At 46.1% G+C, this 12075-nt stretch overlaps 1 protein-coding gene across 1 annotated transcript in view; it reads right to left on the reverse strand.

The window, feature by feature from the left end:
* The window catches only part of APPBP2 (amyloid beta precursor protein binding protein 2), a 44356-nt gene extending 37721 nt beyond the window's left edge, over positions 1 to 6635 (reverse strand). Inside the window, exon 1 of the mRNA XM_028708950.2 lies at positions 6077 to 6635. Coding sequence (XP_028564783.1) covers positions 6077 to 6217 — 141 coding nt within the window. The 5' untranslated portion in view covers positions 6218 to 6635. The remainder of the gene's footprint in view (positions 1 to 6076) is intronic.
* Positions 6636 to 12075: the final 5440 nt, after the last annotated feature.

A 12075-nucleotide genomic window follows, 5' to 3' on the forward strand; every position in this document is an offset into this window, starting at 1 on the left:
ATCTGTAAATACAATAAAAAATAAGTGTGTTTCAACTGACGATGCAGACTGCAAATACACCATGCATGTAGAGCACATGACTCCCCACAAATAAGAATACTGGGAAATGTGGTTTACCCCTTAAAGGTAAAGGGACCCCTGACTGTTAGGTCCAGTCGCAGACGACTCTGGGGTTGCGGCACTCATCTCGCTCTATAGGCCGAGGGAGCCAGCGTTTGTCCACAGACAGCCGCTTCTGGCGAACAAGAGCAGCGCACGGAAATGCCATTTACCTTCCCGCTGGAGCGGTACCTATTTATCTACTTGCACTTTGACGTGCTTTTGAACTGCTAGGTTGGCAGGAGCAGGGACCGAGCAACGGGAGCTCACCCCGTCGCGGTGATTCGAACCACCAACCTTCCGACCGGCAAGCCCTAAGCTCAGTGGTTTAAACCACAGCGCCAGCCGCAAGCTACAAAACCCTTCACAAACTGCAGTTCTCAGGATTATTTGGGAGTGGTAATGTGCTTTAAATGTATGGTGTGTACACAGCCTTAGCTCAGTAAGAAGTGGAATCAAACACAGTGATCTTAGAGGGCAAGTTATACTATTATGTTTTTTCAGAGTCTGCCGCCACCGCAACGCCTCACAGGCTGCCACTACTGCTACTGCCACGACAAGGCCTTGCAGGCTGCCAACACTTTTGCAACTGCTACAAAGCCTTGCAGGCCACCACTGCATTTTGGCTTGCCTGCTGCTGAAAGTGACCATGAGGTGATTGATAATATCAGCATTTATCAGTTTTAGACCCTTAAGTAGTTAGACCCTTAAGTAGTAGCAGTTGCCAGGACATTGTCCTGTTCGCCTCTGCATAGTTCCTTCCTTATTTCAGCTATCGTGATACAGTATACTGATATATTGCGATGTTTAGCTGGTGATATATCACAATACTGAAAACCAGTTGTCACCCAGCCCTAACCACCACCTTGCCTCTGTTTCAAAAACACCAAATTGTTACATAAAGGGATAAATGCAATACTAGTTGCACTGGACAATTGCAAAGTTGCATATTAACATTGCTCCCAGATGACTTATCCCCAGTGACTACTCACTGCGGTTAAATTAGTATGTTAAGAGTTTTCAGTTCCTTCATTTGTTTCCTTAAAATATAAACATTACAGGGGAACATAGGCTATTAAGGCTATTAAACAAACAGGCATTTGTTTAATAAATTTAAGGAGTGTTTAATATATAAAACTTTCTTTTTAAAAAAAATCAAATAGCTTTTAGTACTTATTAAGATTATTATGAAACCTTTGGGACACAAGAGAAACCACCAGTGATTTGGGGAAACTTGTACATAAATTTGATTAAACAAGGATTCAGAATCCATACTGTATCCCAGATGACCTAAGTTAATGCACAAACATTACACATATCAGACTAGAAGTATGGGAAGGGATGTCTAAATGCCTAATGGAGAGATGCGTATGATAGCTTTACAGTAGACTGCTATTCCTCAAAATATTCCCTGGGTGGAGGCAATCTCTTAAATGGTTTACAAAGTAAAAACCATAAAATCAGAAGGCTAGAATATAAACAAAATGCAAATATGTACTATCCATAAGAATCACAGGAGCATAGACAGCTGCTTTATAAGGAGTCAGACCCTTGGTACATCTAGTCCAGTACTGTGTACACTGACTGGCAGCAGCTCTGCAAGGTTTCAACCTGGGGACATTCTCAGGACTACCTGGAGATGCCGGGCTGGAACCTTTTGCAAATCAGATGCTCTTCAGCAGAGTTATGTTGGGAAGGGATCGAGACACTAAAGCAAAATGCTAAAGGGTAAAACAAATACTGAGGTGTGCCATCTAAAAATGGTCAGGAAATGCCCAAGTACGTTTTCAGTAGGTGCCCAAAACACATCACTGTCAATGCCTTTCAAATTGTATGGCGGGGGGTTGGTGCCACTTCAGGAAGTTTGCTTTCCACGCTGTCACTTGATCTGCTAGCCATGACATGGCCAGTAGGACCTCTTCCAATGACCATAATTATCAACTGGGTACGTTCAGGGAAATACGGTGTCCTAGGTGTCCTGATCTGAAGTTCTTCATGATTTTGGATGTTAATAACAGAATCCTGTACATGGCTCAGTAGCTAATGAGCAGCCTGTGATGTTCTTGTAAACACATGTGTTAGGTATGTATTCTGCACAGCACCCTAGATGTGACATTGTGAACCAGCTTAATTTTCAAATCAGGCTCAAGGATTTGGGCTTATGGCTGAAAAAAGCACTTGCGCCTCAGGCTGCAATTCTATACATTCGTAACCTGGAAGAAAAACCCAATGAACTCACTGGGGCTTATTTCTGAGTAGACATGTAAAGAATAGTCAGTACCCTAAAATGCTGGATTTATGTGAACTACAGCACAGGCTTGGTAACAGCAGTGAGTCTTGCAGACATCTTGGAATCTGCATTTGCCAGTCTATGAATATATGCAGCCAGAAGACTGTGGAAGCAATGCATGTATCCTGAAATTCTTACTTTTAAAGTGCAGAAAAAGAATTATCCATGGAAAAACAATCCGGACACTAATATGGAAATACTGTAATGAGAGCGATAGAAAATACACATTTTTAAAATCATGCCTATAAATAGCTATTTGGTGAGTCAGAATAATCACCAGGGATTAAAGCAAACAAACTTTTGTAAGTGAGAAGGAAGATGGTTTCTCTCCCCCACCCTCCTTCCAGAGCTGAGAGTTCTATTAACGTTATTTTGTGGGCCAGTAACTTCTGTGATATGGTTTGGAAAGTTCCTCTGAAATGTCCTTCAGATCACAAGCAGAGATGTGACAAAATACCTTGCTCAAGGCCATCATTATGAGAAGAACTAGGAATCTGAACTGTGGCATACTTTCTCCTAGGTGACAGCATCATTCACAAATATAGTTAAAAGTGTACATCACTCATGAGTAACTATCAGGAGATACACATCAAATGGAATGGGGTTGGAAGGGCATCTGGTCTGACTTCCCTTGCTCAGTGACAAGTTCCTCTATCCACTGTCCCACCCCAATTCATGGCTCAGAAACTGGACCACTGCCTGCCGCAAGAGGAGAGCAAATGAATTACTTGGCTATCCCAGCTGTATGATTATAAATTAATCTAAAACAAGGGTTGGGAACCTTTGGCCCTCCAGATGTTGCTGAACTGCAACTCCCATCACCCTAGGCTGCTGGCCACACTTGCTGGGACTATTGGGAGTTGCAGTTCAGCAACACCTGGAGGACCAAAGGTTTCCCATTCCTGGTGTAGATGAAAGCAATGAAACCTGCTGAAATGCCCACTTAGCATTCACAGCTTTCCTCATCTGGGATAGCTCAGTCAGTACAGAATAAAAATCTTAATCTTAGGGCCATGAGTTTGAGCCCTGTGTTGGGCAAAAGATTCCTGCATTGCAGGGAGTTGAACAAAATGATCCTTATGGTCCCTTCCAAGTCTACAGTTCAATGATTCTATGACATAAATGGGGATATGATATATGAACTCGAGCCAACATACACGTTTGCAGATTTCCCTGCCTGTGACAAGGCTCATCCTTGCATTTCCAAATGCAGCAGCTCTATCCTTTCAAGGTACAGCTTTATTCTCCATTTCATTCTATGTTTGATTGATTTTTCTATGTTTTAGCAGTTCTTATTTTTATCTATAAGATGCCTTGAGTCTCGTCAAGGAAAAAGGCAGCGTACAAATAAATATACACTACTTTCTTTCAGAGGGGTGCCTTTTGCAGAAACTAAGATTCTCTTGTGTAGATATGCTGAGTGAAAAACCTCCCTTGAACCAAAAGCTTTGTCCATTCAGTAGCTAAATGTGAATATTTAAATGGCTCCCCCCAATATCTAAGGTAGAGGGTATCTGGAAGTGACTTAAATGGATCCCATCACAGTGCTGTTCCCGTTTGATTGTCCTTCTAGACTAGGTCAATGATGAAAGTGGGAGGTGCCTTTTATCGAGACACCTTTTTAAAAGCTCACATACAGAAAGACTGGAAAACAATTCTCATATGCTAAGGCTTGGGAAGGTGGGGATGGAATCAATTATTATTCTTTCTGCCTTTTTAAGAAGCAGGGGCACACGCTAGTATACCCACCACCCCAAAATGTGTAGGTAGAAGTTGAACCTATTTTTCCACTATCAAGAATAGACCCATAATGAGTATTACTTTTCTTTGTCTTTTAAAGAACACTGGATAAACACCACAGAGCAATTTGCTCTATAACAAACAATAAGATTGACATCGAAGAATGATGGAAGCAGAGACTCTACACGCAACCCAGAGCAGCTTATAGAATACAAACTCTAGGAAAATACCAGGCATCCTTCGACTTGCCCTTGATCTATAAAGTTGACATTTTCAAAGGACCACTTTGAATATTTAACTGGATGGCAAAACAAATAGCAATAAAACTAACTTGAGATGGCAATTTTAGGAAAAATGAAAAGCAAGCAGTCTTTATGTTAAAAGGGTGCTTCTGATAAAGAACTCCAGCTGTCATGAGAACCTTGAGAGAGAATAAATCCTTATTTTCTTCAGCACCCCAGTTCTACAAACCAAAGGGAGGTGAGGGACACAAATCTCTCTCTATTGCTCCCAATAGAGTCTAGGCAAGACAGCATAATCCAGCATCACTGTATTACAAAGCATTCTACTCTCTCAAGAAAAACACCAGCGCTGGAAACACACAGCCACAGCAGTGCTGATTATGACACCCCACTCCAACAAAACAGTACTCTAGTTAATCCTCTGCAGTCGAGGGTGAGAGAGAGATATCAGTTACACATTTATAGTGCAATCCTCCTAACCATATCTACTCAGAAGCAAGTCCTGCTGAATTAAACAGGATTTGCCCCCAGATAAGTGGAGTCAGGATTGCAATCTTAGGCTCCTATGCAGACTTAACTGCTACCATCACCCTGCCCCAACAGGCCTGGTTGGAAAGTGCCCCCCAAATCTGAGACACAAATCTGTTCCAAGTTCTGGAGGAAAGGGGTGTGGGGCAAAAAGTGATACTAGTTTTTTCTAGGGGGAAAATGCTAGAATGGGTGCTTATATACAGGGTAAGAAGTGCAAATAAAAGAAAGGATCAAGGAATTTGGGGGGGGGTGTCAGGACACTTGCCTAGGATGGGTGTGCAAAACTGGAATGGGAGGCAGTCAGTTTTTGAGAAGGAAAATTCTGGAAAAGGCAGCAAAAAAGGGGGTTGGTTTTGGGGGGGTTGCAAGGGGCAAAATAAAAAAGAGGAGATCACAGGGAGAGGTACTATAATGATGGTGAGTATTATTCCAAGAAATGGTGAAAATACTCAGGGCAAGCTCTGCAGTGAAGGGGAGAAAAAGCCAAATAAGGGGGAGTGGGGTAAATAAGCAACATAGATTATCTGAGGGTCCACATTCTACAGTGAGGGAGCGCAAGCAAAGAGGATAGTGGTGGTTGTTTTTTTACATGAGCAAATCCAATTCTGAAATACTGGTCATTCAGAAGAGGGTGCAAACCCCATTTGATGGAGCAGGCGGAGGCGATGGGCAAAAACAAGATTCCTGGGGCGTGGGTTGCAAATAAAACGCGAGCAGCAAACAGAGCCCCCTTCTGAATTGCACAGAGGGGGCCAAAGAAACTGTTGGGACGCTTCCTGAGCAAAACAAATAAGGATGGGGGTTCCAAATCTGACAGCGGGAGGGGGCGCAAGTAATAGTTTTAGGAGCAAGGGGGGGGGGGGAGGCATGGCTGGGGGGGGGGGGAGTCCACTCGGACGGCAGAAGGAAAAGCTCGCGTTTGGGGAAATGGGTGGCTGGATGCAGAAGGAAGGCCGAGGCGAAAATGGGCTGGGCTGCAGCCATCTTCCTTCCCCCCACCCCCCAAATTGGGAAAGCGGTACAGGGCGGGGGTGGGGGAAAGAGAGGCGCTCCTGACTGACGCCCTTACGCGGACCCCCCCACAAATACAATTAAGGGGGTGCCCCCTTCCCTTCCTCCCCTCAGCCCCACGGCGGGGTCCCCCCGGCCCGGCCCTGCGCCGGCCTTTGCCCACCTTGTAATAGACGTCGAACTGGATGTTCTCGGGCAAGGAGCGGATGTCCCTGCGGCGCGCCCGGCCGTAGCTGTCGACCACGGCCGAGATGGCGGTGTTGTAGAGCGTCTCGGGCACCCACTCCAGCTCCACGGCCGCCATCTTGCCTGTGCCGAGCGAGGGACGGGCGGGCGGAGGAGGGGTGGATGGAGAGAGAGAGAGGGAGGCCGGCGGCGGCGGCGGCGACGCCTGCCTCTTCGCCCGCCTCCCGCCGGCGCTGCTCCCGGGCTCGGGCCGGCCTGCTGCTTCGCTCGGGGCCTCCTGCTCGCTCCGCCTCCCAGCCAGGCGAGGCGACGGGGGATTTAGCGCCTTCTCTGCTGAGGCGGCGGCGGCGGCGGCTGCTTCGCCTCAGGCCGCGGCGGCGGGGCGAGGCCTGCTCGGGAGGGAGCCGCTGGGGGCGCCGTCGCCGCTGCTGCTGCCGCTTTGGAGGGAGGGAAGGAAGGAAGGAACGAAGGAAGGAAGGAAAGAAGGAGGGAGGGAAAAGGAGGAAGGGAGCGCGAGGAAGGGGAGAAGGAGGCCTGAGGGGAAAGGCCGAGGCCGCGGGTCTCGCGCTGCTTCTCTCTCCTCTGGCGTGTGACCCGGTGGCTGCGGTCTTTTCACTGCTGCTACTTCTAATGAAATAATAATAATAGTAATAGTAATAGTAATAGTAATAGTAGTAATAATAATAATAATAATAATAATAATAATAATAATAATAATAATAATAATAATAATATTGTTGGCATCCGTCTGTCTCGGGGATCAGTGGAAATGTGCCTGCGAGGAGAAGAAGGAGAATAATAATACTTAATAAGACTTTTTTCCATTCTTTAAGTAAAATAAAATAGCAAAGTCACTTATTTTATTCCTCCCCCGCCCATAACATAAATAATAATAATAATAATAATGCATCTTTAACTTTTGAAAACGAAACAAAACCCTGTTTTTTTTTCTTAATAAAGTAAAATAGCAATAGTTTTATTTTTCACAATAGAAATGAAAGAACAGAATTATTCTGTTTTTCTTAATAGAAACAAAATAGCAATGTTAACTCTTAAAAAAACGAAAACAAGATTCTTCTGTATAGTTTGGAAGCACATTGGAACAAAAAAAGAGGGGGTTTTCCTCATCCCTTTTGGTCCACATTTTAAAATCAAAAGGGGGGTGGGTGGGATAAAAAATATTATAAGATGGTCCATAGGGTTGCCCGTTTAAAGGTTGTCAACTTTAATATTAGTAACGATATGTACTGCTAAGTTATTATTTGTTACTATTTTTATTACTAATAAATTCCTGTTAATAGGTTGCAGCACATTCCATAGGGTTGCAGGTTTAAAGATTGTAGTTTGTTTGCTTTTCTAAAAGGGTTGCAGTACAATCAAAGAGGTCTCCAAGCTTAAATTTTGAAAATGGCAAAGTTAAAAGCATCAACAAAGGAAAAATAAGTTTCTTAAGGGTACAGAGGAAAAACTGTTCCTAAACTTGTGCCTTTCCTCAAAGCGAAAAAAAATCTTTTTCAAAAAGGACCTCTGCACATAGTTCCCCCAGGCATGTGTAGAGTGTACCCTTAAGAAAAACTTCTCCAAGATCCTCAAATATGTGCCATGCCTTCTCATTACAAACTACAAATGGAATTTTTCCGCACCTTTCTGAAGAGCTGTCCAGGTGTGTGGTAGATCTGATGTCCTATTAGGAGAAGGGCCATAGCTCAGTGATAGATGGACTGCTTTGCATACAGACAGTTCAATCCCCAGCATTGCTAGATAAGAATGTGACAGAACCCTGTCTGAAATCTTGGAGAGCTGCTGCCTGTCAGCATAAACATTACTGAGCTGGATGGACCAATGGTCTGTCTCAGCTTTCAATCAGTCCTTTATTCAGAACCATGAGGACTGGAAACTTACTTAATTTATAGGGGAGAGCTGTAGCTTTGTGGCAGATATATTATTTGCTTGCAGAAGGTCTCAGGTTCAATCCCTGGCATCTCCAAAAGGCTGGGACTGGAACATGGAGAGCTGCCACTAGCCAGTGCAGACATTATTCAGCTAGATGAGGGGTAGGCAACCTAAGGCCTGTGGCCCAGATGCAGCCCAATCGCCTTCTCAATCCAGCCCACGGACAGTCTGGGAATCAGCGTGTTTTTACATGAATAGGATGTGTGCTTTTATTTAAAATGCACCTCTGGGTTATTTGTGGGGCCTGCCTGGTGTTTTTACATGATTAGAATGTGTGCTTTTATTTAAAATGCATCTCTGGGTTATTTGTGGGACATAGAAATTCGTTCATTCCCCCGCCAAAAAATATAGTCCGGCCCACCACATGGTCTGAGGGATGGTGGACCGGCCCCCTGCTGAAAAAGGTTGCTGTCCCCTGAACTAGATAGACCAGTAGTTTGGCTCAGTATAAGGGAGCTTCTCATGTTCCTTTGTAGTGGTGTGACAACATCTGGGAAAGTCAACGTGTATTTTAAATGCACCCTTTTTACATGATGCCAGCCACCTTATTCCTAAGCTGGCTTTGATTCTTGGGAGTATCTCCCCAAACCCCTTTTTGTCACCAACTTTCTTACTACCACCAAAGCTTACTTTTCAGAAAAGCCTTTGGCCCAACCAGCTGGTTACAATGCTGTACTTCAATGTGAGGCAACCTGTGAGCCTTCAGATGTTATTGGACTACAACATCCATCATCCCCAGCCAGCAACAGCCAGTGGTCAGGGTTGAAGGGACTTGTAGTCCAACATCTGGAGAACCACAGGCTCCCCTTCCTTGCTGTATTTGAATTAAGCCTGTAAGAAAATCTTAAGTGTCACAGATTATTCCTTTTATCTTTCACTGCCTCTTATTTCCCATGTTGGATTTTAGCTTGCAAGCTCTTGGGGCAGAGACAAAGTCTTTCGTCAGAAGAGTGTCTGGCACATCAATAACCTGTAATATATTAATAACATTCACAACAACAATACAACAGTCTTTATATTCAGAAATGGAGCTGAGCATGTTGGCATAGTGTGAACATTTAAAGCATGTTTAAAACTTCCCTCAAAATATCCTGGGAATTGTAGTTTGTTAAGGGTGCTGGAGATTCTAGTTCTCTGAGGAGGTAAACTGCAGTTCTAAGGATTCTTTGGGGAACTTGTTATAGAAATGTATGGTGTGCACACAGTTCATGGAAATGTACATGAACTGTGCTGTAAATGTAGCTGCCTGTACCACAGTGCAACATTTTAGTTAGTGTACTGGTAGTCACACATGACATGTGCATTGAACTAGTTTAGGTTGCAGGATTGGGAAGCTTCTTGGAAAGCAGAGGTAGAACTAAGCTAAGCAGGCAAAGTGACAAGTAGTCCTTGGGCTTTATTTGAGTTGTGACTTGTCTCCCACAGTTTTCAAAAATACTACTTAGCCCTGGAGATAGATCTATCTATCTGGTGTGGTATTTGACTAAGCTCTGCTCAGATTAGCCCCATTTAAATTAAAGGGCCTAAGGTATGGCCTACTCTTGAGTAGGACTAGCATTGGATTCAAACTTTGTTTCTGAACATGTACAAAGTTCATTTTGGGTCTTTTTCAGCTGCTGTTCCTTCAATATAAAAGTTTTTGACTGTGGAAGGTAATCAAAACCTGGACAGCTCAGTCAGTAGAGCATGATAACTCTCAGTCTCAGGGTTGTGGGTTTGAGCCCCATGTTGGGCAAAAAGATTCCTGCTTTGCATGGGGGTTGGACTAGAATCTGGATCTAGAAGGCGATTGGGCCACATCTGGCCCCGGGACTTAGTTTGCCTACTCATGGACTACATGATCCTTGTAGTCCTTTCAAACTCTACAATTCTGTGATTCAATGTACAGAAGGTTTCAGGTAGAGGACACTCTCAGCCCAGCCTGGAGATGGCAAGGATTGAACCTGGACCTTTTGCATGAAAAACAGATGCTCTACCACTGAACTACAACCATTAAATATATGGAAATCTGAGCCTCTAAGCAAGGGGCAGAGTTGTCTCTCTGCCACCAGTCAGGAACCACAGCCAACCTCTAGCCTTTGGTTTTCTTCCAGAATCAGGTCACTGCTATAGTGCATTCTGAGCATCCACATTGCCACACTCCCTGCTTCAATTTTAAAAAATGTCCTGCCTATCCCCAAGTTAGGGCAAAGGTATGTGCTGTTAGGCAAATAATACCTTATTTCAGGCCCGTGCAAAGCTTGTCTGAGGCATGGGGCGGGAGTCTTGTCCATGAGATGCGCCAGCACGGCACTGCCATCTAAGTTGATCTGATGCTACATGTTAGAACATGGTAACACAGGTCCAGATGTTACTATTGAAGACGTGCAGTGCATACAGACAGGCATGGGCATTTCACCGCTGGCGGTTTCGCCCTTTAACTCTGGTCAGCTGGGAGAAATGCGGCATTCTTGGCATGACAGCATAAGTATGGCAGGCCCCTTGTGGAGCTCCTCTGCCAGCTTAGAGAGAGACAGTGTGGTGTAGTGGTTAAGAGCGGTAGACTCGTAATCTGGTGAACCGGGTTCACTTCCCCGCTCCTCCCATAGGCGCCGACTCCATGGGGCCTGAGGGGGCCCGAGCCCCCTCAAAAATTCGATTGGGGGGGCAGAGCCCCCCCAATAATTTAAGAAAATTATTAGTGCGCGAACCTTCGTGTAAAGTCTGGCAGGCCAGCGCTGCGGCCGCGGCGACATCAAAAGGACTGGAGAGTCCCGAGGAGATTGCACGGCGGGGGAGAGAGAGAGGGAGAGAGAGGCAGGAGGTGCACTGGCTCGCCGCACGCACGCACACGCAAATACAAACACACCGAGGGAGAGGGAAAAGTGTTTTGCAGGAGGAGCTGCTGCCGCCGCCGCTGCTGCCAGGACGCGCCAGAGGAGCCGCCGGGTGGGAGGGGGAATCCGAACGGAACAACAACAAGAGAGAGAGAGAGAGAGAGAAGCAGCAGCGTCTCTGAATGGGCTGGATATTCCTCCTCAGGCGGCGCTGGCTCTGTGGCTCCCGGGGCCTGGGCGGCAGCAAGCAAAGCAAAGGAGCCGCCGACCGAACAGCAGCAGCAGCCGCCTGCCTGCCTGCCTGCCTGCCTGCCTGCAAGCCTGCCTTCTATACCAAGGTCCAGGTTCTTACCCGGTCTACCTGGAAGAAGGCAGGCAGGCAGGCAGGCATGGGACGTCCACGCACCCTGGCCTGCTGCCTTCCTGCCTGCCTGCGGCCGCCTGGCGCTTCTATATGAAGGTACAGGTTCCTACCCGGTCTACCTGGAGGGAGGCGGGCAGGCACGGGGGTCCTGCTCAAGCAAGGAACCGATGCCTACCCGGCCAACCCGCTGCCTTGAGGCAGGAGCAGCAGCTGCGCGGGGTCTCGCGTTCTCTCAGAGGCTCGTGCTGCTTCTCGCGTTCTCCCTCCCCCAGGACCCCGGTATGGGCCCCCCCAATATTTTTTATAAGTCGGCGCCCCTGGCTCCTCCACATGCAGCTGCTGGGTGACCTGGGGCTAGTCACACTTTTCTGAAGTCTCTCAGCCCCACTCAAATCACAGAGTGTTGTGGGGGGGGGAGGGGAAAGGAGAATGTTAGCCGCTTTGAGACTCCTTCGGGTAGTGATAAAGCGGGATATCGAATCCAAACTACTTAGCCCTCTCAGGCCTGGGGCACGTGTACCCAGCTGCCCCCCCCTACCTTCCCTGCTTCACATGCCTGCCCTATTTGTTTCCCATCTGGCAAATCCAGGAATTATGATCATGACTTAAAGAGAATCACATACTTGAGAGTTAGTGCTTTGGCATCAAAGGTATACAACAAGTCAATATATGTGATTAGTTACTTACCATTTATTAAAAAACTGTTTTCTGCATGTTTTTAAATCTTGCAATTTTTGCAACACTGTGGTGACCTTTGCTCCAATTTTAGTCTGGAGAACTGAGACTGCATTATTGTCACATGCCCAAGACTACACAGTGGGTCTTTAACAGAGGCCTGATTGC

The sequence above is a fragment of the Podarcis muralis genome, chromosome 15 (genome assembly GCF_964188315.1).
Source record: "Podarcis muralis chromosome 15, rPodMur119.hap1.1, whole genome shotgun sequence".
Taxonomy (NCBI): domain Eukaryota; kingdom Metazoa; phylum Chordata; class Lepidosauria; order Squamata; family Lacertidae; genus Podarcis; species Podarcis muralis.